Genomic DNA, 25926 nt, shown 5'->3' on the forward strand with positions numbered 1-25926 from the left:
GGATGTTCTTTTTGGGGACTGTTCTTCGGAGCATGCCCAGTACCCATTCCATTCTAGTAAGCCCACCTCCTTAATCTGCCACCAAGGTGAATTACACTTGGCCTGTGTAGAAATCAGGAATAATTTTCTTAAGAGTCCAACCTTAGAGACGGTGATCATGACAGCTTCCAGTTCTCTTTCCAGTTCCCCTGCAACTGTGAAGAAACTGTCCTCTTTGTAGAAAGGGGAGTGTAAAAACCACTCAATTTAATGCACTCTCCTTCCTCATTAAGTGATATCTAATTTCTCCCCCGACCAGTCATTTGCCATTTCACTTAAGTGAAGTTTATGCTTTCAGAAGAAAAATGAACTTGGCAAGAAAATGATGGCTAAGCTGTTCACTACCCTGGGCGTGTTTCCAAGTGAGCTTGGTGTCCTCTGCCTCTGAGTGTCTGTGGGGGCTTGGATGGAAGGGCCATCTACCACACTCTGCTCTCAACTTGTGTTCTTTTGCAGTGCCTCACTCTGTTTGTGCTGGGCCCCAGTCACCTCTGGGACAGTTTCTGCATTTGTGTTGCTCCCAGCAACAGGACAGAGTGAAGTGGCCAAGAGAGGGTTTTATAATTTCCTTTGTTTCCTCAGGCAGGGGCTGGCAAAACACTACCAAATCCAGCTGGGTGCCTGTTTCTGTATGGCTCCTGGGCTAAGGGTGGTCTTTACCTTTTAGTTTTGTTTATTTATTTAAGAAGCGAGGTGTCAATATGTTGCCCTGGCTGGCTTTCAACTCCTGGGCTCAAGTAATCCCCCCACCTTGGCCTCCCAAGTAGCTGAGACTATCAGCACATGCCACCGTGCCTGATGGATTTTATGTATTAAAAGGGTTGGAAGAAATATTTTAAAAGATAAAATATTTGGGGCGGAGACCACAAATGGCCTATGAAGCCTGACATATTTATAATCTGGCCCTTTAAATGGCATGGTTTTCGTCTCCTGCCTCCCTGGAAAGTACCGTAGAGTCAAAGGTGTCCTCCTCATTTGTCTTTGCTGGGCCAGACCCCCAGTTTCCTTGGAGTCTTGCTCTTGGTGTCAGGGCATACGGGAAGGGGACTTGGTTAACTATTTCCAAAAATATGGTCTGCTAAGAAACTGTTTTCTTTCCCTTCATACAGAATATATCATTTGTTTGCAAATGACCTACATTTTCCAAATTGGGAAGAACCCTTGGTCTCCGTATTGCCACCTGATTCAGGAAATTGCCCATCAATAAATCAGCATGGAGAACACCCCAACATTTGGCAACTAATCTTATTTCTTAAGCTAAATTAAATTTCTTAAGGTATTGACATAATTTCTAGAATTTTCTTTTTTGTAAACAAAAATGGAAATTGGGGAGTTATAAACTCAAAAGTCCCCAGGAGGCAAGGCAGAGAATATCAGCATGGATTGACCAGACTTGACGAAAGGGAGTGATAGGGATGGTGACAAACTGGAGTTAAGTTCTTCCCTCTAAAGACGTTAAAGATTAAAAACGCTGGATTGGCCAAACAAAACCTATCTGTGAGGAGGGGTCTGCTGCTGGGCTGCAGGTTGTGGACCCCAATCTATCTTTTTTTTTTGTCCAGTTGTTTCTTCTTCTTCTTCTTTTTAATTTTATTATTTTACTGAGTTTTAGGTTTTGGGGTACATGTGAAGAACATGCAGGATTGTTACATAGGTACATACATGGTGATGTGGTTTGCTGCCTTCCTCCCCATCACCTATATCTGGCATTTCTCCCCATGTTATCCCTCCCCAATCTATCTTTAAGAAACCAGGTGGAGACTGGAGCCATTTCAGAGACTGAGAATGACAACAGAGCATGGACATGGATTTCTACATCTAGGACTGATTTAATTCAATTGCATTTCTGAAAAATAAGCGTGAGCCACAAGAGCCCTTCAGGTGAGCCTGAAATGTAGGCAGTCTAACTCCTGGTCATAGAGGACATGCTCCAGAACACCTTGCTGGGCTCTAAGTCACATCTATACCCCTTATGGGTGTGCTAACCTAAGCTCAGTGCTCAGCATCTCCATGCTTTCATCTTCTCTGTTCTTGGTGTGGATCGTATACATATCAGAAAGTTGTCTGCATATTAAATCAGGCAATACACATCAAGTTCTTAGTACCATATGCCCTCAATTAATGCTAGTGGTTGTTATTTGTGTTAACGTTAGAGCTATTTACTCCATGAGCATGAATTATCCGGATTATGTACCATATACATATCCATTATTTAGAGATGATTATATTAATAGCTACTTCTTACTAAGCCTGGTGTTGTACAGGGTGTTTAATATTTTTTATAAATAGCATCAAGAAATAGTTTGACAGCTTAGGAAACGTAACATTATCCCTATTCTGTAGATTAAGAGTGAATAATTGAATGACTTGGCCAAAGGCTCACCACAGGTGAATAGGCATTACAATGAGGATGGCATTTTCTGCAGTAACTGAGTGTGTCAAATAGTGGCTTAACCAATGAAAACACAGAAAAAGAAGTTCTGGGGTTGGTTCAGTGGCTTCACAATATCTCTAAGAACTTTGGCTCTTTCTGTTCTTGGCTCCACTATTCTTGGCATGCTAAATTTTCATCCTTTTATTTGTTACCTCATGGTAATAAAATAGCTGCCACAATTCCAGATATCACATCCTCAATCCAATGTTCTGAGAAGGAAGGAAGGTCACAGCCAAAGACTTGTTCAGAATAAACATCTGTATTTTGATCCCCTACCTCAGGGCACATAAATTTCACTGGTAGGAGCTAGAGCACATCGTTACCCCCAGGCTACTTATTAGTGAAGAAGATGAGATTACTAATTTAGACCAATCATGATCAAATACTTTGGGGGTACAAAGTTGGCAACTTTGCCTCAGACTAAGGGTAGAAGAGTGGAGAAATAGAAAATGGCTCTTAAGCAGATAAGGGACAGAGTTTGGGGTCAGAAGTATTCTGTCTTTGAGGCAGTGAGTGGTTTTTTGTGTGTGCAAAGACCTGGAGGAAAAATTACTCAGAAATAAAATGATCAGATTATGTGGCAATAACTCTATAAATCAATTCTATTTAGATGTCAATGATTCCCTTGCTGAGTCTTTCCAAATGCGGAGAGATAATAACCCATAAATCCTGGGCCACAAGTCCATTCTCCAGAACACAACTATCGCAGTAGGTAAGAAAATATAGTACTTCTGGAGACTTCCACTAACTTTGAAGTCAGGCCAAGAAGTTGGCTTTTAGTAGCCAAGAAAAATCCACTGACATCCAGTGTGGAAATCCAGAACAATCTGGGCTAAGCAAGGATCTGATTTGCATATACAAACATAAGAATTCAATTTTTATTTGGATAGTTTTCCAAATTTATCCCAGGCCAGGGCTTTGGAAAAAGTTGTTTCCTATTTAGAATATATGACTGCATCTGCACATTTTAATTTTGGGTATCATGAATGAACATAATTAAAATCAGATGTGTGCTATATTTTAGAATTAAATCCCCTCTGCTTGATTTCTGTAGGGGATAAGGCAGGCATTGCATGAAGAGGACTGGTACATTTAATACTGACAACATACATTTCAGTGAAGGATTTCCCTTTTTGCCTCAAATTTTATACTATACTTACTCTTGGAATTTGGTTATACGGTTTTTACTAGAGCTGTGGCTTTTGGAAATTGATTTATAGCAAAATAGATTTCCTCCATTTAAACTTCATGCACAACATAGTATTGATATTAAAGCTTTTTATTTTAGAGTATTTAAACGATTATTTTGATTGGATTTTTAATGTGATTGATTACAAAGACCTTCTAGAGTTTTTGTTTTCCTACTCAATAACTATTCTCTCTCATCTGTGTACACACTCTAATTTTGCTCTGGGGGAACAATCTTTCCTAACCTCAAGGCTACGTAATTTGGATGAAGCCAATTGAAAATGTCTAAACCAATCAACATGGTCGAGCTTCTTCTACCGGGTTGGCTTAGAAATGACACCATGCAGCTGGGCGTGGTAGCTCATGCCTGTAATTCCAGCACTTTGGGAGTCCGAGGCGGGCAGATCACAAGGTCAGGAGTTCGAGACCAATCTGGTCAATATGGTGAAACCCCATCTCTACTAAAAATACAAAAATTAGCCAGGCATGGTGGTGTGCACCTGTAGTCCCAGCTACTTGGGAGGCTGAGGCAGAAGAATCGCTTGAACCCAGGAGGTGCATGTTGCAGGGAACCAAGATTGTGCTCCAGCCTAGGTGACAGAGAGAGACTCCGTCTCAAAAAAAAAAAAAAAAAAAAGACAGCATGGCATATGGCAGATTATGTTATTTCTCCAATTATTTACTCTGTCTTCCTATAAACGAATTACACACCTGTGACCATTGATGCGTGACTTGCTTTAGTGAATGGAACATGGGTATATATGACATATGCCATGCCTAAGCAGAGGTTTTAGGAGCCATTGCATGATTTACCCCTGCCGTTATTTTTTTCTCTGCAACAAGAACTGCATGTCCTTAATGAAGGGACTGCTGCTTCCCTACTGATCTTAGCAGGAAGAGGTCACATGGGATAGCCAAAGCCAGCTGATAGCTGGCTTGTAGCATTAGTGAGGAAAAACAAAACAAAGGAAAAAAAAAGCTTCTTTGCTATTGAGAAGCACTGAAATTTGGACTTGGTTGTTACTGCAACATAATCTGGTAAAAGCTGACTAATACAACATGGGAATGCATTTCAGTCAATGAAACAAACAAATTCCAGGACATGTAGGGTTGCTACTTGACAAATAGTTTCTTTTACTTTGGACTGAGTGATGTGATGTTGGAAAGCTGAAAATGTAGCCAGGCCAAGAAGGCTGAACCCAGGGAGAGCCCTGAATTAAACTTCACTTGAAACCAATTTAACTTTTTAGTGATGAGAGCCAATAAATGCCACTTTCTTTATAATCTAGGTTGAATTGGGTTGTCTTTCACTTGCAACTGAGAGGCTACTTATTAAGAGAGATAAGCAACAGAAGTACCGGTTTCCCTGGTCTTACAGATTATTGGAAGGAAATATATTTTTTTCATTAGTTAGAACATTAACTCAATTAACCAATGACCAAAACATTTGCTAATTACAACGGAAAGGTTCTATCATTTCAAGAGTTAAAATAGATTTATTTTGGATAGGACCAGAAGCACATTCTAGGAAAAGCACTAAACTTCCACAGGCTTCAAAGTCTTATTTTTACTTTCTGTGAAAAACTTTGAGAAATGTTGACATCACTCTGTCCTTTTTCTTCTTATTTAAATACAAGTGGGCCTTGCATTGGTTGATTGATTGGTTCTGGCAAGTTGCAGGTAGAGACATTTTAAAGAATAATCTCAACCACATTTTAGCCAGAAGTCTCTATTTAAAGTACTGTTTTAATATGGTTAATCACATCTAATTGTCCTGTTGTGAAGGTGTAGAGTATGATACATTGTTTTGATTAACGCCTTCTCTCTTATTTGGCAGGAGGAAATTAAAACTAACTCTGTTTTATATATTCCTTCAGTCGGCATGGACACTGAGTCAGCTGTAAGCTGTATCATTTCACTAGGAAATATAATCACTGATTACTGGGACATGCTGACTGACTATGTTGTCTCCTATTTGCTAATTTGCTAACGATTACTGCAGAAGGTGGCAAACTTCCTGCAAAGGCCTTGCCAATCAGTGTCTCTGTTGAAACGTTTCAACTCCACTGCCTAGCAACAAAGCAGCCATAGATCATATGTAAAGGAATGAGCATGGCTGTGTTCTATTTCTCGACACTGAATTTGAATTTTGAATTCACATCATAAAACATTCTTCTTTTAATTTTTTTCAACCATTCAAGAATGTAAACATCATTTTTAGCTGGTAGATTGTATTTGGATCATGAGCTACAGTTTGCTGATCCCTAAAATACTGACTTCCTCCTATATTTCAGGCTCTGAAGTAAGTGCATCATAAGTATTATCTCATTTAATCCTCACAAGAACCATAAAGTGTAGATGATATCATTATCACCACCTAACAGATGAGTAAAGTGAGGCTCAAGAGGTGGCATAGCCTAGAGATGGAAAGGAAGGAAGGAAGGAAAGAAGGAAAGAAGGAAGGAAGGAAGGAAGGAAGGAAGGAAGGAAGGAAGGAAGGAAGGAAGGAAGGAAGAAGGAAGGAAGGAAGGAAGGAAGGAAGGAAGGAAGGAAGGAAGGAAGGAAGGAAGGAAGACCAAACCAAACGGATTTCAAGGTTTTTCTCCTAACGAGAACCATAACATAGTCATTCTAATTTTTATTCCACATCACAGACAACACTTCAGGAATGTGTTTAGATGTTCAACATCTGTTCAGTTCCCATAACTAAATGAAAATAAAAACACATGCCCTTTTAATGCAAGTAAGTAAGGGACATCCAGAACAAGCCAAACATATTTTGCTTTGGCAAAAGGATAATGTTCAGTTTCTATCCTAAGGAGCTGTGAATTCATTTATCTCTACTTATAAAAATTTTCCAAAGATTGTACTTCTTTCGGGGCAGAGAGCTATTGTTTTGGGTCTGCAACTCACTAGGCCAATTTATTAATCTTTCTGGAAGATATGTTTTGTGGTGTTTTATATAGCATCATCCCTTTTGGAGATGAATGTACTGTCTTGAAAATTTTGACGATTTTTCTAAGAGATTAAAAGCCAGGAAAACAGTGAGGCTCAACATCTTTATCTCAGAGGTAGATCCATGGAGTCAGCTGTCTAACCTGAGACTGACATTCTCAGAATATATTGCTGCAAGATGTTCTCATGCCTCGTGCAACTCCCTCTCCTGGGTACCACCCAAAGTTAGTAAGAAACTGGATCACCATGGAAATAAGAGTGAATGAGCAGTCAAGGAGGAATGAAGCAGAAGGCGGACCATCATTATCCCTCAAGGAAGCACAAAATTGTTCTTACGTGTAGTAGACTCTTTCAGCCCTGACTGATAACAGCGATAAAAATATGTGCTCTAATTTTGCATTTATTTTGCACTGATTCAATGAGAGTTACCAAAGCTCATCCAATGTTATCCTCCATGAGTCCCTAATCACATGATGGGGTAAAAGAGTCTACAACAAACGAATCACTCCTGCAGCATGCAAGAATACAGGATCCCAGAGGTGAAAATGCCCCATTGTTCAACATGGTAAGATGAGAATGGAATGATTCTGCTGTGGAATGTGTAACTTACATTCTCCTCTGCACCTGTGGGGACTGTGTCCTCTTTAACTGACTGAAGGAAGATAAAAACAAAAGTGAGAGTTAAAAGGTTACCAAAAAAAATTGTTACATAAAAGCAAAGGGTTAGTTGGGCTCACAGTCCTGTGGTGCATTCCGTGACACTGAATTGCCTATGCACACCTTGTTCTAAAAAGACCTTGAAGGAGACTTACAAAAATGAAAACGGTATATATAAATTGTTATATATTTTTAAATGCAACAATGAGAAAATTAAAACACAGATGCAGCCAGGATACAAATGGAGCAAGCAGAAAACAGGAACTGCTGCAGGTAAGCAATGTACTTGGCTTTGTATTTTCTAGCAGCTGAAGAAAAGAGAGAAATGCAATTAATCATTCAATGCAGAGTCACGGTTAGGTAAAAACAAAGATGCTGCTCAGGAAAATTCTGCTAATAACTCCAGAGATGGTTCTTTTGAACAAGTAGGCTCTGTAATACAATAAGCAGGTCCAAGCTCTAAACTGACCATAGCACAGGGGTCAGCAGCAGGGGCTGCTGCTTTCATCAGCCCTCAGTCTAGGCCAAGTTCCTCAGGCCAAAGTTCACCTTGACTAAAACACTTCTGTGGAAGGCTAGAGAGCTGCAGTCCTACACATCCACATTCAAACACATTTTACTCCCTGAAGTAATTCTGGCATATACAGTTCTGCCCTAAGTGGGACAGGAGTTATCCTGATCCTTCAAAGACCAAAGCCACAATCATTCTATCAGTTAGCCAACTTTGGAGTTCATTTTTGCATCTTTCTTTGGTGGTTTTAAACTTCTGGAGGGATGGGGGTGGATGTTACAGACCACTTTGAGACTCATTTGATAGATCTGGAGTCTCCTCCCAGAAAAATGAACATAAACAATATACTTTGCAAATAGTTTCAGGATTCAGACCTTCTGTGTTTCTCCTCTTGGATTACAAGTTAAGAACTCTATCTATACCTATTTTGTTACTAAGTCCTATTTTTTTTTTCTTTAAGACATCCGGGTTGAAGGGAAGATAGGAAGTGATATTTACAAATATATCTTCTGCATTAGGCATCTTGCATTATATATCATCTTACTGAAAGCATCTCCACATGGTAACAATGATAACAATGATAAAAATATGTGCTCTGATTTGAGTAAGAAGAGGTACAGACAAGTGAAGCCACTTGTTCCAGTTAAACAGCTAGAAAGTGGTGGAAATGGTTCTAATGCATTTATTTTACATCTGAAAGCAAACTTACCCCTGCTATGATGACTTCAAGGATCAGAAACATGTTTTCAATAAGTATGTGAACTTCTTTCTTCACATATAGACTTACTATTTCTCTAGATGGGATCTTCATACTGCATAATTTATTTCTATTTATCTTCTTCCCATAGTGAAGTTTCTCTGGGCACAAAAAATGTCCCTAAAAGGGATTGTCAAATTTCTGGAAGCTTCTGATGATCAGGAAATTGTGTGTTCAGAGGAAATTAGCAATAGTGTTGCTGTATTAGTCTGTTTTTATACTGCCATAAAGATACTACCTGAGACTGGGTAATTTATAAAGGAAAGAGGTTTAATTGACTCTCAGTTCCACATGGCTGGGGAGGAAATTTCATTGCTCACTGTATTTCAGAAGCAACTGGGAACTTGGTGTACATTCCATCACCAATGCAGGTGATGGTGAGGAACAGAGGGGCTGCTTCTGAACAGATTTTTTTAAATCTTCATTATGGATTCAGACCTCCACATCTTTCTGATGCTTTAAATCTGGCATTAAAAATATTGTCTGTTTCAAAAGGAATTGCTATTTTTTATTGTTAAAGTCAGACTACTTAGCAAAGCACTCATCTTGGGAACTAATCCAGTAGAGCATCTCTCAAACTTCAGTGATTTTCATACCATGTTCTATTTATTTGATGTTTTTCTTTAAACTGACTCTTTTTACTTAAATACATTTTTACTTAGTATTTTTTACTTAAATGTATTTTACTTTTTTAAGTAAATATATTTTAAAAGAAACGCCTTATCATTACAGTAAAGGTCATATCAACATCAGATTGTGTCCAAGAGTTATCCTAAATCATTTTGAACTATTTATCCTAAATCATCTGGAACTATTTTTGTACATCTGCACACTGGCCTGCAAGTGTAGCCTCCTGTCAGCATTTGTTGAAAAATCCAGTTAATATAAGAATTTAAAGATGGATAAGAAGAGGTCAGGTTCTGATCCCCCTTCAGTGTTTGACATATGTAAAAGAAAATCTGCTCAGAACCCAAGTCTAGAGCACCATACGTGGTGGAATCAGGTACAAATTTAGTGTTTCCGCTATGCAGTCTTGGGCAAGTTAATCACACTTCTCTGCATCTCAGTTCACCTACCCAAAGTTTGACACTGTTAGCCTATCTACCAATCATAGGGTTGTTTTAAGGAAAAAATAAAGCCCGTTTAGGGAAAATCATGGCTGAAGCACAGCTGTGACTCACTGAAGCCTGGTTGCTGGAGTCAAACCCATACAGTTCCTCTTGGTACTTACATGAAGATCCTCATTTACATGGGAGTTGGAGATCCTGGAAGGTATGTATGTGGGGATGGGCAAGAACAACTTGAACCATGTCTGTAATTAGGCTACAGTTGTCTACAGGCTTTTCTACAAGCCAGAATGTATTGAAGTAGAGCAAAAATAAAGGTTTCAAGAATTGGACCTAAAGAGAATTTACCAGGAGAAATAAGAACTCCAGAATCAGCAACCTCCAGGGTTTGTGAGAAACAGTGGTTCTGGGTAGGCTGCTGGTGGCCGGTAGAACAACTTAGTTCAGCTCAGCTAATCCTGAATTGGGTGTGTAATGGGGAGAAAAAGGGCTATATGGATGCTGATGGTGAGTCTTACCAAATGGGGTCACTCTGGACCCCAGGCAGCTCTAGGGGGATTCTCCTTCCAGAGCTGAGCACAGCATGGAAGGAGAAAGTTTTCTGCCTGCTGCCGTGCAAGAGACAGGTGAACTCTGGTGGGCTTGGGAATCCCAAGAGTAGTGATGAGTGGAATAAATTGGCCTGGATCATCTGCTTGGTGGCTGTGGTGGTAGCAGTGGTGTGGCTTGGGGGTGACCACCTAGTAGGGACATATGGCAGCCCAGGCTGATTCATGGTCACCTATCTTGGATTCCTGGAACTATTTGGACAGGATGTGTGTGGGCATAAATTCATTATGTTCAGCATTCTATGAAAATTGCTGATATTTATTTTGCTCATGTAAAGCACTTAGCACAGTACCTGCACATGGTATATTTTCAATTAACTGTAGCGATTTTTAAAAAATGCTGGGAAAAGTGACATTGGCTAGGTCTGCTAGACCTATTTAGGACTTTTCTGGACGAATTCTCTGTTGTGTTTGAAATGTCCTTAAGTCTGCTTGGGCCAGATGTATGTTTGCTGTGGAACCCCTCATAAACAGACACGTTTAACACTACTAACTAATAGGTTATATTAGGTTCCAAAGTTGGAGTGGAGTAGGGGACAATGTGGGTCTCAGTTAAAATCTTGATGACCGAAGTACCATAACAGAGTGGCATGCTGACCTCTGAAAATCGAAAATTCTAGGTCAGACTAACTTTAGTCCATTGTGCCATTATTTTGAGATTCATATTGTTTAATTTTGGACTGCATTAGTGAACCCACAAGCCTGTAAACTTGATAAATGTTCTTTTAACTTGGTCATTTGTTGTCCAAGTTAACTGATAAAAATTTTGAATAAACAAGGCCAAGGCCAGATTCCAGAGGCCTCCCCAAAGACAGCTCCTTACAGGATGTTTTGTTCCTTAATAAATATTCTTTGTTGGCTTGCATTCCTCCAGCTTATTAGCATGCAGTAGATGCAACTGCACACAGCTGAAAAAATAGTAATGCTAATAAAGATGATGACAGCCCACATTATAGGGCCACTCTTAGGCTGTTATAGTCAGGCAGTGAGTTAAGTGCTTTATGTTGTATTCCAAGCTGGTATTCAAAATGGAAACCAATATTCTTTAATTTCTAGGTCTCTACTGGAACGTCTATTAAACTTTTGCTCTCACTTGAACACCACACCTGCCTTTGCAGCTTGAGGTATGTCTCTACTCTCCTTGAAAGCTGACTAACGTCAGCTTGAATTGCTTGAATCTGGGAGGCAGAGGTTGCAGTGAGCCAAGATTGCATACTGCACTCCAGCCTGGCAGACAGAGTGAGACACCATCTCAAAAAAAAAAAAAAAAAAAAAAAAAAAAAGAAAGTGTGGTTCAGCCTCTGCAGACCGAGAGGGGTTTATCAGGTCCTTAAGCTTCCCAGGACCATTATAGCATCCTCTTTGAATCAGTTCTTTGAGCAAAGCCTGGATCTCACATTTAACTTCTATTTGTATTGAGCATGCATGCTCATTCATAAAGACAAATGAAGGCAACGTCTCCCTTCTTTCTGTACGTTCTCTATTTAACAGGAAGTCTATGAACCAGGGAACCAGGAGTATCATTATTCAACTCATTTTCTTCTGCCAGTGAGTACATTGTGGTGGGCGATCTCGGAAGAGGAGAAAAAATGACTTGATTCTTCCACACTGGGAACAAGCTCAGGAAGGGAATTGCAGAGACACGAACTGGACAGCATTGGTGACAAAGTGGCTCACTTCAGTGTAAATGAGAAGAGGACAGAATGATGTAAAAGTGCAGTTCAGACTGGGCGTGGTGGCTCACGTCTGGAATCCTAGCATTTTGGGAGGCTGAGGTGGCGGATCACAAGGTCAGGAAATTGAGACCACCCTGGCTAACACAGTGAAACTCTGTTTGTACTAAAAATACAAAAAATTAGCCGGACATGGTGGTACATGCCTGTAATCCCAGCTACTCAGGAGACTGAGGCAGGAGACTTGCTTGAATCCAGGAGGCAGAGGTTGCAGTGAGCCAAGTTGCACACTGCACTCCAGCCTGGGGGACACAGTGAGACTCCATTTCCAAAGAAAGAAAAAGAAAAAGAAAAAGAAAGAAAGAAAGGAAGGAAGGAAAGAAAGAAAGGAAGAAAGGAAGGAAGAAAGAAAGAAAGAAGGAAGGAAGGAAGGAAAGAAAGAAAAAGAAAGAAAGGAAGAAGGAAAGAAAGAAAGAGAGAAAGAAAAAGAAAGAAGGAAAGAAAGAAAGGAAGAAAGGAAGGAAGAAAAAAAGAAAGAAAGAAAGAAAGACACAGAGAGAGAGAGAGAGAGAAAGTGTGGTTCAATCTCTGCAGACTGAGAGGGGTTTATCAGGTCCTTAAGCTTCCCAGGACCACTAGAAAACATACAGAGTGTGATTCTCCTTCAAATCCTAAAAGCAGAATCATGCTTGGTCTTTTGGAATGAACCAGACATCTGGCTACTATCTGGTGAAACTAAAAATAGTCCAGCCTCATTAACAATGATAATAAAAATCTAGTTTAAAATCTACAGGATCCTGTTTGGACATTTAAATTGCTAAGAATAGGGAGCTAAACAGCAGATAATATATCCATAGAAACTAGAATAACAGAGTTTCCTTTAAAGAGCAAATTCAATTCTTAAAGTTTCTTTAAAAGAATTTCATATGGTAACACTTAAGCCTGCATTTGCCCTGTTCCCAGTGGGTCTTCCATAACCATCATTTGGATCATGTGACAGCTCTTCTGAGCTCATTAATTTCACAGTAGCCCTCAGACATTTTCTATTAAGCCCAGATTGGTCAGCCCATCTTTCAAGTGCTTCCATAATTGTCCAGACATATGCCCAGACTTTCTTAACCAGAATCCCCATGGGAAGGTGTTAAAAATCTGTATTTGAAACAAATCACCCAAATGATTTAGATAATTTTTTTTAAGTTCTTAAGTCTATTTTGACATACACTGATTGCTCCCTCTTCTAAACACCCATAGCATTTGTTACCTGTACTCCAGAGTAACACTAAATTTCAAATTTCATTGTTTTAGAATGGGGTTACAACTCACTGGATATCACTCATTTGGCATTCTTTTCTTTCTTTTTTTTATTCAGTCCTCCCAATGAACATGAAAGATAGATGTCATTGGCCAATTTTATAACCGAAGAAACTGAGGCTCGAGCGTTTAAGTGCTCCACTAAGATTCAAGCAGCCAGTAACTGTCAGAACTGAGATTTGATAATGTCTCTGTGGCTTCAGAGCTCACATTCTTTTCCCACCCCAGTCTTTGTCTCCCCCAAAGGAAAGCAGAAAAGGGGCTGCTTTGAAGATATTCCAGATATATCAATTATTAATTACAAATACATATGGATGTGTGTGTGTGTATGTATATATATCATGTTCCTCCAAATGGATTTCAACGCTTTTGATGATAGCAAGAGTTTTTTTTTTAGACAGAGTTTCTCTCTTTTTGCTGAGGCTGGAGTGCAATGGTGTGATCTTGGCTGACTGCAGCCTCCGCCTCCTGGGTTCAATAAATTCTCCTGCCTCAGCCTCCCAAGTAACTGGGATTATAGGCATGCGCCACCACACCCAGCTAATTTTGTATTTTTAGTAGAGATGGGTTTCACCATGTTGGTTGGGCTGATCCTGAACTCCTCACCTTAGGTAATCCACCCACATCAGCCCCCCAAAGTGCTGGGATTACAGACATGAGCCAATGCACCCACTCAGCAAATGAGTTTTATACTTGTTTTGTATTTAGGGTGGTGTTGACACCAGAAGCCACATGTGGGTGGGTGTTCAGTCATGACCACTGGTTGTTCATACTTGAAGAAATGATGATGTCATTCACTGAACACATATTATATATTAGGTGCTTTATATGTACAATTATTGGTTTCTTATAACAACACTGTGAGAAAAACACAGTCCTTATTTTACAGATAAGAAAGGAGGGTGGTCTTTGAGTGGTCAAGCAATTTGCCCAGGGATAGAGCTCAACCTTTCTGATTCTGCTATGTAAGCCTCGCCACACACAAGAATTATCAAGATTGTGTATCCCAACCCTCTCATTCAACAAATGAGGAAAAAGAAGCTCAAATAATGTAAATAATTTATGTAAGGTCACAGAGCAAGTGGTAACCCAATTTACCTAGAACAATAAAGAGCATATTTACTCTAGTTAACTGCATTTTAAGCACATTTTTGGAAGTACAACAAAATTTGAAATTAGTTTCCTTACAGGTGTTTTTTTATTTTATAATACGAACTACTCTAGTAATAAAGACTATAATCAAAACCACTTATATTTCATATCCATAGCCTGTTCTGGGAAAAATTCATTTCTGCTGCCCATAACCACAGGCTTCTAAACTTTAAAATTGATTGTTTGAAAGCTTTTCAACTAAAAGAGAGAGAAGGAAGAGAGGTTAGGGTTAGTCGTCAGTGAAAATACAAGAAAATATGAGAATTTCCTATAATTTCCCTTTGTATTTTTCAAAACTCTTCAAAATTTTACAAGGGTGATTTTATAATCACAGTCTTTGTAATTTAAAGAAAAGAAAACGAAGGTCCTCATTTTGTTTTCTACTAGAATATAAACTTCCTTACAAGAATATAAGCTAGGAAAGGGCAGACATTTGTTTACTGCTACTTTTTCAATGCCTAATATTTAGCACAAAACAGCTTAGCACAAAGAAAGTAACTAAAATATTGTTGAATAAGTAAAACTTCCCTGTAGAGCCGTCTCTTCTGATTGGGTTCGAGAAGGAGAGACACAGGGCATCTGGTTTTTGAATTCTTTTAACTTCATATTTTTAATGATCTACTAAATAAATAAAGCTAAATAGTGGCCCAAAAGACAGTGACACTGAAATAACTGAAATTCTATCATTAGGGAGATGAATGTCAAGTTGTCCTGACTTTGTTTTTCAACGGAATAGCTTGAACTTCAAAGAAGAACCACTGTATCTCTTGGAGATTCCAAACATTAAATAAACCCTTGAGGCAATAGTTTAGCAGCCTTCACAAACTGGACAGTGCAGAAAGATAACGTAGTCGGCACAGTTAGTTCTTCAACCCTTCTGAGCACAGAGGAAATAGATGAGAGGTGACAGAGATTGTTCAGTCAGCCCTTTTGTACAAGGTCTGGTGTTGGAGGTTTTACTGGCATCACTTCACTGAATCCTTACTTCATTTGTACGGAATAGGTACTATGATCATTTGCATCTTACAAGTGAGGAAACAAAAGCTCATAGAGACGAACTGAGACGCAAAGTCAGATCTGTCTGATTCGAAACATTCAGCTCTTCCAACAGTGTTCCACAAACTTCAGCCACTTCCATCAGTGTTCCTCAAACTTCAGCCACTTCCATCAGTGTTCCTCAAACTTCAGCCACTTCCATCAGTGTTCCTCAAACTTCAGCCACTTCCATCAGTGTTCCTCAAACTTCAGCCACTTCCATCAGTGTTCCTCAAACTTCAACCATATAGGCACACCACCTATATGGTTTTTGCCATATTGCATCGTCTGTAGCAGCCATGGAAGTGTGCTGCTCAGATTCCTGCAAGAAAGACAGCCCCACCTGTTATGACGTTAGCTTCCACTCCTCTCCCTGGAGGCTTCTACCAACTGGGAATGACAGGAGTCCTGGGCCATTCATTCCTGTCTAGCACGGGCCTCCCAGAATGGGCAATCGGTGTTCTACGATTCTCCATTGGCTTGGTCAGGACTTTTTTAGCACCACCCTCAGTTTGAGGTTTTCCCCACACACTCCTCCTTCCTTCTTGTTCTTTCTTCCCAGATGGTCAGACTTCTCTGTAGTCTGAAGGCTCTCTCTACCCAGCCATGCCACTCCTCCTCCTCCTTCACAGACATCTTCCTCCAATAAATCTCTTGCACGTCCATTCTGTCTCAGTGTCTGCTTCTTGAAGGACCCAAATTTACCATTTATCTGCTATCAGAACCATTATTGATGTAAACACCATCTTTTTCATTAGATTCCTTTTTAGACAAAATACGCTTACTTTCACCTTCAGCAAAATATACATTAATCTCAAATTTAATGTGCCAGCTCTATTTTTCCTAAGACAACTTGAATATGCATATGAATATATGATAATCATTTAACTAAAATTATTCAGATATGGGCCACTTAAGTCTTCTCGCTTGTCTCCAATACATACATGTAACTCACTTGGAAATTGTTTCTTCTATTATATTGCTGGTAAAAGATATTTTAAGATAAGTAATGGTGGGTGATGAAGAAAAAGGATTACGACAGAATGTGTCAACTGACATCATCCAGAGTTTCTATGAAATATTGAAGACTGTGTTCTGGGAAGAACCTAGAAAAAAGATTTCCATATAACAGGAAGCAAACAGGAAGAGGCCCTGCATCCAGCTGGATTCTGGACGAGAGAGTAAAGCCGACACCACAGTGACATCTGCATTCATCATCTGCTTTGTGTGGTGTGCCAAGTGCAATAGATGTTTTGATGAAATTATGAAGTTAGATTTTTCCAGCTCTATGAATTACACCCACCCCCTCATCTCCAACTTCTTGCTCATCTTTTGGCCTAATTTAAAACAGATAAAACCTCTGCACATGTGTAGCAGCTGGGGCTTGCTCAGCAACGATAATGAAGGAATAGATTTCAAATAACACAGCCCCACACCCCGTCCTTGCACCACTCATACCTCAGATGGGAACAAGATCAGACAGTGATTTGACTTTTCCCATCAAAGAGCACAGTGTGTGCTTACCCCACTGGTGAACTGATGGACACCCTAGGTTTCTAAAAGGAGAGTGGAGACCTGGTGGCTCATAATGAATGATTCTGTCTGGCTGCAGAGGAGTGAAGACAGAGAGCCCATAGGTGGTTTGTCTTGCCAGGGTAACAGTGCTCAAAGCAGTCAGGAAGAAGCCAGGGTCATAAACCATTTCAGAAGGAAAATGAAATCATGAAATACCACAAGCCTCTGTCACGAAATGAAGTCATTCAAAGAATGAAGAATTCTACTTGTTCATTTCCTTTTCTTCCCCACGAAACACATGCTTATAACATGGCAGGCATTTCATTCTTCCCAGGAACACACAAGAAGGCTTCAACTCAATGGCAAGTCGAGTCATTTTGAAGAAGTAAAAACACCTTCCATACTACATTGTTGAGTACAAGAGTTGGACCAATAGAAATAATTTCTCAAGTCATCCCTGCCCTGGCAACTCTCTAAAGCTTGAAAATCAGACTTACCTTTTTCCAAAACAGTTTGCTCAGAGGCAGAGAAGTGGGACCTGATTTCTCCTTGGTGCTCTCCTTCACAGTTTCAGGGGTTGTCACGGACTGCGTGTGCCCTGATGGGTTGCAGCCTTTGGAATTCTTGGCAGCCCCTTGGGTCTCCTGGGATGTAAAGCTGGCTTTGTCTGACTTCAGGTCAGCTGAAGTGGTGGGTGACTTTTCAGCACCCTAAAGAGTTAAAAAAATAAAGGGGAAAGCATTTAAAATGGTCTCAAAATTTTAAAAATGGAAGATCTCTTTTGAATAAACATGGAATGAGGCCATATATAATGTTACTTTTCTTCTTTACATTTTTCTGTATTTTTAAAATTGTCAATGTGAACGTGGATTTGTATTAAAATCTCAGAAAAAGTCAAGATATTTTTCTTTCAAAGAATTAACATAGACAGATTATTAATTACGTTTATGTAAGTAACTTATTAGGAATCAAGGTGAAGGTAAGAGGCCCTTTGCTGTTAGACTACAAAGTTCTTACATAGGCCACTGGTCTCCAAATGGTTTCAATCAAGTTCCCATCAGTGAAAACATTTTGAATTTCTACCTTCAATACATGCATACTTATTTATGTATATATTATAAGCATTTATTGTTTTACTAATCAAAATTAGAAATTAGAGAAGAGTTAAAGTAAATATATAGAACTTCTGAAAATTTTCTCCACACTTCACTTTGGGGATGACTGAGTTAGGCTGCAAAGTTAGCAAAAGGTAGCTAGGCTGGAACTCGGTGACAGGGTTTGGAATTGGAAGAGCGTCCACAAACCCTATTTCTTCACTTTTAGCTGCAGCCCCTACAATTAAAATGTCTTCAAATGTTGTCTGGTCTTTATTTCCTCCCCTCCTCTCTCTTCCTTTCCTCCCCATCCTTCCCTCTGTCTTTCTCTCCCTCTGTCCATGTCTCCTCCCTCCCTTTCTGTCTCTGTCTCTCTGAACAGCTGCACTGAAGACCAATTCCAGGACATCTGATTTCTTTAGCAAGGGGGTGTTAATTTCTATACTCAGCTACCCACTGAGTCATGAGATGAAGGAAGAGTTGGAAGAATTATAGTCAGAATTTATCTTGACATGAGTGAATATTGGTACTCATAATTTTAACAAATTCATCTGATCTAACCTCTTTTTTTTTTTTTTCCGAGACAGAGTCTTGCTCTGTCACCCAGAGCTGCAGTGCAGTGGCATGATCTTGGCTCACTGCAACCTCTGCCTCCTGGGTTCAAACAATTCTCCTGCCTTAGCCTCCCACGTAGTTGGGATTACAGGTGCGTGCCACCATGCCCGGCTAATTTTTGTATTTTTAGTAGAGATGGGATTTCACCATGTTGGCCAGGCTAGTCTCAAACTCCTGGCCTCATGATCTGCCCGCCTGGCCTTCCAAAGTGCTGGGATTACAGATGTGAGCCACTGTGCCCAGCCTGACCTAACCTCTTAATCCTAAATGTCTTCATTTATGATTTTTTGCTCTGGATACTTGTAGCTCAATCCCTTTAAGTTCCCAAAGATGTAATATCTTTGGGAACTTAAAATTAAAATTTTCAACTAAAATTAAAAAATATATTGCAATAAAAATGTGGTATGGGCCAGGTACGGCATATCACACTTGTCATCCCAGCACTTTGGGAGGGCCAACGTGGGAGGATTCCTTGAGTCCAGGAGTTCAAGACCAGCCCGGGCAACATGGTGAAACCCTATCTCTATAAATAATAAGAAATTAGCTGGGCATGGTGGCTTGCACCTGTGGTCCCAGCTACTTGGAGGCTGAGGCAGGAATATTGCTTGAGCCCAGGAGGCTGCAGTGAGACGTGATTGTGCCACTATACTTCAGCCTGGGCAACAGAGGAAGACAGCATCTCAAAAAAAAAAAAAAAAAAAAAGAATATGGACAAATTCAGAAAGTTTGACAGTATTTTTTGATCCTGGAAAGAGTCTTAAGCCCACCTAATCCAATGCATGAGTTTTCATTAATGGGGAAACTGAGGCCAATGACCTGCCCAATGCTGAACAAGGGCACAACCTGGCCTCAAATCTGAACTTATGGCTCCTGTCTGGAGCTCTTCCCAGGCAGCATATCACTTCTCCAAAGGATGTTTGCAAATAACATGAATTTTACTATTTGATGCAAGACACAAGAACTTCTTCACTGAATTTTTAAATACTAGACACAAGATCTTCTTCACTGAATTTTTTAATACTAAGAAGGAGTCATTCATTGAGCAGATTCTAAGTTCAAATCAAGATAAAGAACTAATGTCAGGAAATGAATTTTGCGATAGTTGATACTGGAATAACTCCAGGTCCATTTAAAAGTATACAAAATGGCAAAGTGCTGGAATTTAAAATCACCTTTGCATTTTATAGACAGTGAAGTCAAAATGGCTGAGCTCATAAAATTCTGCATTACAAATGTCCCAAATAGTCTTCAGCACCTGGTGCTATTTTAGCTCTAAACAGTAATTAAATTAAAGGGGGCTGGTTAAAGGATAAGTACTCCTCCCACTAACGCACACATGCTAAGTGGCTTGCTTTCTTTTTCAAAAAATAAGAGAAAGTATTATTCATTAATTCATTTAAAAGCCACCTTGAGTGTCTTCTATGAGCTGTGGTACATACTGAATGCTGGGATTACACGTCCTCAGGGAGAGGATGACAGTAAACAATGCCACAAACAAATGTAAAATTTCAACTGTAGTAAGTGCTAGTGAGTGGGGAGGGGATTTGAGGCTATTCCTCTCAACCCCACAAAAAGCTAAATCAAGGAGTTTGATCCCCTCATGACAATCAGGGGAGGCTTTACTGAGAAAAAGATGGCTGTGCTTTGATCTGAAGAGTGACTGAAACTTAACCAGGGAAGGGAAGAAGAGAGTTTTCCACGCACAGGGAACAGCTGCCCTAAGGTCCTTTGGCAAGTGAAAAAAGTGGTCAAGCGTGGCTACTTCTCCAACAACATCGTTTCCTTCTGCTTTCCTGGGAGAATCCCCATTTGCCCAGTGGTTCATTTTAGACCAAGCATCTGGGGGGTTGGGGCTGATCTCATCCCCATCTCTAAGAAAGGACTCTGGTTTGCTTTAGCCAATCATCAATCCTGCCAGTCATTAGAAGGGAGGCTTCATGGCCCCATGCTATTTTGGTGTAACTTCTGTGGCTTGCTTTGTATGCTTTCTAAATGCTGAGTTATTTTTTTGGCTCAAGGGTTCCCTTTGATGTGCATTTAGCTCACTTACCCAGAGTCATGTAGAGGTTATGAAAAACAAGTCCCCCAAGTCCCGGAGTACTAGAATTTCCCTGGGACAACTCCAGTTTACCTAATGCATTACATATTTGGCCATTTTCATCACTCAGCCACCACCTTCTCTCTCTCTGCTTAGTCTCCCTGGACCATTGTTGCATCTTGAAGAGATAATTTCCAACTTTAAATTTTGATTTGATGACAAGAATAAAAGCTATCACTGACAGACACTGTTTTAAGCACCTGAATGTCCTGACAAAAGTCCTACGAGGAAGAAACTATTTTTCTTTTCCATTGTAAAATTGATAGCTCATAGTTGTACATATTTTTTTGGGGGTACATGTGACATTTTGATATCTGCATACCACATGTAATGATTAAACCAATTAAACCAGGGTAACTGGAATTTCCATCACCTCAAACTTTTATCTTTTCTTTGTGGTGGGAATTTACAATTCTTCTCTTCTAGCTATCTTGAAATATCCAATAAACTAATTTTAACTATAATATCCCAATGGTACTATAAGAAGACACTAATTTTTATGTTAATTTCGCAGACAGAGAAATCTAGTTGCTTGGTTGTTAAGTAACTTGCCTACGGTTGCATGAATGGGGGGGCAGAGCTGACAGTTGAATCTGGGGAGTCTGATCCCCAAACCCAAGCATTAATAGTGACTGTACTATACTGTTTCCAGTGAGTCAAGGTTTTTTGCTGCCTGGGTTATTCCACCCATCAGTGATGGAAATGTCTATACCACCATTCTCAACAAGGGCAATATATAGCAAGACATAATATTGTCTTTGATCTTGGAAGAAGGGTTATGCCAAATTAGATACTAACATGGTCTGTGGCTCCCCTAAAGAATCACAGTGCATTAACAGGTATACAGAATACTTTTTATGTTAAAATTTCGTGGAGGGAAGAGTAATTAGGGCAAAAAATAGTGAAAAAAAGCATCATAGTGGGAGCTAATACTGAGATAAAAATTGGGAAACACATCTATAATGATCAGTTTCATGGGGAAATGGCCAATTTTTTTTTTTCCTCTTTGCATTGGGAAGATATCCAGAAACCTTTGAAAAGCAATATTACGAGGGCAAGACCCTACTACCGTTACAGTAACAATATAATTGTAACATAGCTGTGTAGTTGTCCTGAATCTGCATCTCTCTTGCTAGAGTCTTGGTCATCATATCACAAGGCTAAGAGAGTCTTGGTCATGATTACCTCCTTAATTTCCCTCAGGCCTGGCTTCTGGCACAAAATAGACATCAATCATTCAATTAATAATTACAGTCTCTGAAAGGGACCAGAGAGAGACAACCATGCAAGACCCTGCCATGCCATGTTTCCAGCCACCCACTCCTTCCTCACTGGGCTACAAAGGACTGGCCAGAACATCATTAGTCTTTTCATTACTGAGCACCACTCCCCTCCCTTCCCAAAGAAGTCTCCCAGATAGAGTTCTCCCAGCATTCACCAACTGGATATTCTTTGTTTGTATTACAGAGGAGACTATGAAAATTCTAATTGTGCTTTTGGAGGCAATCTCATGAATAGGGTTGCCAGATTTAGCAAATGAGACTAAGAATATAGGATGCTTTATTAAATATTAATTTCAGATCAACAAATAATAATTTTCTAGCATAAGTATGTTCCAAATATTGCATGGGACATACTTATATTTAAATTCAAGAGTTATTTCTTGTTTATAAAAAATTTGAATTTAACTGAGTCCTCTTTATTTTACCGGGTGGCCCTACCCATGATATTCTAGTGGATTCAATTTGGAGATTGTATGTCAAATGACCTTACCTTCTTAATAAATTTTCATCCTGTTTTCACATAGAGAGATGTTAGTAAGATGTAAACACTATACCAAGAACCAAAAATAATGAATGTATGATAGAGCTTATGAATCATGTATGCTGGTTGCTAATACTTCAGCTGCCTTACAGAAAGGGTGGGCCTAGGGAAAACCTGAGAAAGGAGGGGAGCATTATGGGGCATGGCACACGCATTCTAAAGTCATGTTCTGCCTTGTATCTAAAGTTGTCACCAAACAGTGGTGGCCACATGAAAAAGTTTGATTCTGAGACTTCACATGCCATTAGGCCAAGAAAAATGGTTCCAGTTCAGCAAAAGCCGACACTAAATGTATTTCATTTACTAATTCCAGACTTCCCCACTTTTTTGAACCAAGAAAATTCTTTTTATAAAAAGGATCATACAGATGTAGAGAATTAAACCCCCAGGATTAACCAGAATTGGTAACTTTTTTTTTTTCAATAGCAAAATGGTTTTTTCCTTAACTTTGCTTGAATTTCCTGTTTTCTGATCCAGGTGACAAATCTATGGGGAATTGGAGAGTATCACAGCTCCTAAAATCATGATAAAGTCACTGATAGGATCTGGCTGGTTATTTAAAGGCCTTATTTTCCTATCTTTATAGACAATGGAAATAATCAAAAGAGAAAAAGAAATAAACGATCTTAGGTGTAGAGGTAAAAGCCAATGAGCTCTAACAAACTTCTACATAAATAAGAATTCAGAATATTTGGGAGGTGTCCCTTACTTTGATTTACACTTACAAAACAAAAAATACACTGAATGCAACTCAGGGCAAAACCCTGAATCCTATGTCTGTGTCACAGAATCCCAGAAGGCTCTTCCCTGTACATCTTCCCACTATTCCAGAATCCTATCTTTTCCCATCTACCTCGGTGACAAGATGGGAGGCCAATGGTTTTGGGAAGTCCTAGGAATGATAACATTGAATTTGGGTGGTCCCCTTTACGGGTGGGAAGAGATACTGAAGACGTAAAATTTTGTAGTGCATGAAGTAAATTGTCATAATGAAATGCAGATCTGGGGAAAAGTCATACACTTCTTAAACTTTCAAGACCCCTTACTTACAAAAGCTCCAAGTGAGAGTTAAACTAGATTCTTTCATATGAGATCTATGACACATTTCACCAGCAGTTACTAAGTCATTTTCCATATGATGTTAGAGCACATTTTAATTTCCCTTCCCCCACTGCAATATTTATCACTCCCATTCTTTTCTCTTTGCAGAACAAGATAATACTGTATGGAAATTGAAGGGTGGCTTCATAACATAGTCTGTTTATGCAAATACAGATCCAGCTATGAGAACTTTCTATGGAGTGATTATTTGCATATACAATCCCGGGACTGTAACATCCAGCTAGGAAGTGTTTTAATACAGGCATTCGACTTGGTGGAAATGGCTGATATTTAAAACAAATTTTCAAGCCTGCTCACCCAATTCAGGGATCCCTTCAATTGATGGTTTCAGACAAACACTGGCATCTTGTTAGACATTGAAAGAGTAACACTTCCCCAACTGACTTCAGTGTTATCCTAGCTTCCCAAGGACATGGAGATAAAATGTGCTCTGCCTTCATTCATTGTTTTTTTCTGCCTGGACTTCTATTTGGGTTCAGTGTAAGCTTAGTTAATATCGGCAATAGATGAAACAGACCACAGAAAGATAAAATTGTTACTTGAGGTTAGAAGAGTATTTCCCAAAATGTAGGAAGCATACCACTGGTGGATCAGCGAAGATTATAGATTGTGCAGAAATATGATATTAGATAGTATTCAAATAGTGAAAATATTTTTCCTTTCCCAACTCTCATTTAATCCTTCTACTAACATTCTGGAGAAAGTCTAAGTCTGGTGATGGTATGTCTTTAACATTTTTCTACCACTGGCCAATTAATCACCTTTTAATAAAGCTAGAAAGAGCTTCCCAAATTAAAAAGACATGTAATGGTTATCTTCCTCTTATGAAAAATTATTCTGATTTTCTATATATGATATAAAGTTTCTTTTAAATAGAAAATAGGTCAATTTCAATGTAAAAATGTCAAGTAAATAATAGTACATCTAACAAAAATGGGGTGAAGGTGGTGTACAGGTGGTTAACATTTGGGAAATACTGGGTTAGAAGAATAGTTTCAGAACCCTGGTCCACACTAGGAAGACACCCACTTGAAATTTTTATGATTATGGAGACTTAAAAACGATCACTGAAGTTTGATTCATATCATCTTTAATTCTCTTATAATGATCCCTACCACCCAAGGCTCTGTTTTCACCGGAGAAGAGCCGGGTGGGCTCCGGATGGCACATGTCTTGTGAAGACCAGAGTTCTTGCTTTTCCTCCTCCTTTAACAAGATACAGACCTTATGCTTAAAGAATTTTCTGAAGGCAAGTCCTAGCCTCGGGCTATGCAGGTGCTTTTTCTTGGAGCCTCTAGCCTGGATCTCAGATGTCTTCTGACCAGCTTGTCCATCACAGACACTTTCTGCTTTCGATGCCTTCGGGGCAACAGCAGTCACAACCTCAGATCTTAGTTTTTGAACAAAAATCTCTTTCTTTTCTGTTGTTTTAAAGTTTGTTAATACAGTGTGACAATTAACTGTTGGTATATTGTCCCCTTTCCTAACCACAAAACACCATGTAAATGTTTATCTTTTTTAAACTCCCATATTCACAGTAATTTTAGATACACCAGGATTTTCAATAGTGACCTATTTAAATGACCCAGATGAACACACGTCAAAGCCAGACAGAACAAAACAAAACAAAAAACTCCTTATCTCCATTTGCTGAAGACAAATAACAGGACATTGAAGCTCTTCCTGTGTGACTTAAAATATCCAAGTGAAAAATAAAAAACACAAATAAAAGGTAATGCAGTCTCTACTTGATAGTTTTAGATATCTAAATGCTATTGATACATGGTAAAGGAAGAAATGCCTGCAGACAAAATGTTTATTTTTCATCCTGGACTCAAAGCAAATACTGATGCTGAATGGCTTTTAGTCTCAAATCGGATTCACTATTAGAAACTTTATGGAAGCAGTACCACCTGCAAAATCACTTCTGAATGGGTAGATCCCCCATGCAAAGGAAATGTGTAGTGTCAATCAATCCACTGAGCCAAAGCAGAGGGAGATTGAAACCAAAATAGCCTGGCTACAACCGTTCAAGATTGTCAACTCAAGTTACAAATGTCAGGGCATTTTGCATAGGGAAGGTAGTGGGCTGAAAACAATACAGACTTCAAAAGATTAATCCAAGAACTTCTGTAGAAAAGATGTCAAAATTGCAACATATGAGAACCAGGTTTTAGAAAACACATCTGTTGGTGGTGTCATGGACAACCTACATTCACAAAACTCTCTTTTGAGGCCCACTTCCACTAATGGTGACCTCATGGGTTCCTA

The 25926-nt window shown here is 39.3% G+C and overlaps 1 protein-coding gene across 18 annotated transcripts in view; it reads right to left on the reverse strand.

Moving 5' to 3' along the window:
- The window catches only part of BCAS1 (brain enriched myelin associated protein 1), a 123587-nt gene that overhangs the window by 20237 nt on the left and 77424 nt on the right, over positions 1-25926 (reverse strand). For 6 of the 18 annotated variants that reach the window (XM_078372008.1, XM_078372005.1, XM_035298972.3 and 3 more), the window contains exon 7: positions 17400-17612. In XM_078372008.1, coding sequence (XP_078228134.1) covers positions 17400-17612 — 213 coding nt within the window. Of the gene's footprint in view, positions 1-7226; positions 7269-17399; positions 17613-24879; positions 25015-25926 lie in introns of all 18 variants that reach the window. The other 12 variants (XM_008996145.4, XM_035298968.3, XM_078372009.1 and 9 more) reach the window with 3 other exon arrangements.

Source organism: Callithrix jacchus, chromosome 5 (genome assembly GCF_049354715.1).
Source record: "Callithrix jacchus isolate 240 chromosome 5, calJac240_pri, whole genome shotgun sequence".
NCBI classification, from domain to species: domain Eukaryota; kingdom Metazoa; phylum Chordata; class Mammalia; order Primates; family Cebidae; genus Callithrix; species Callithrix jacchus.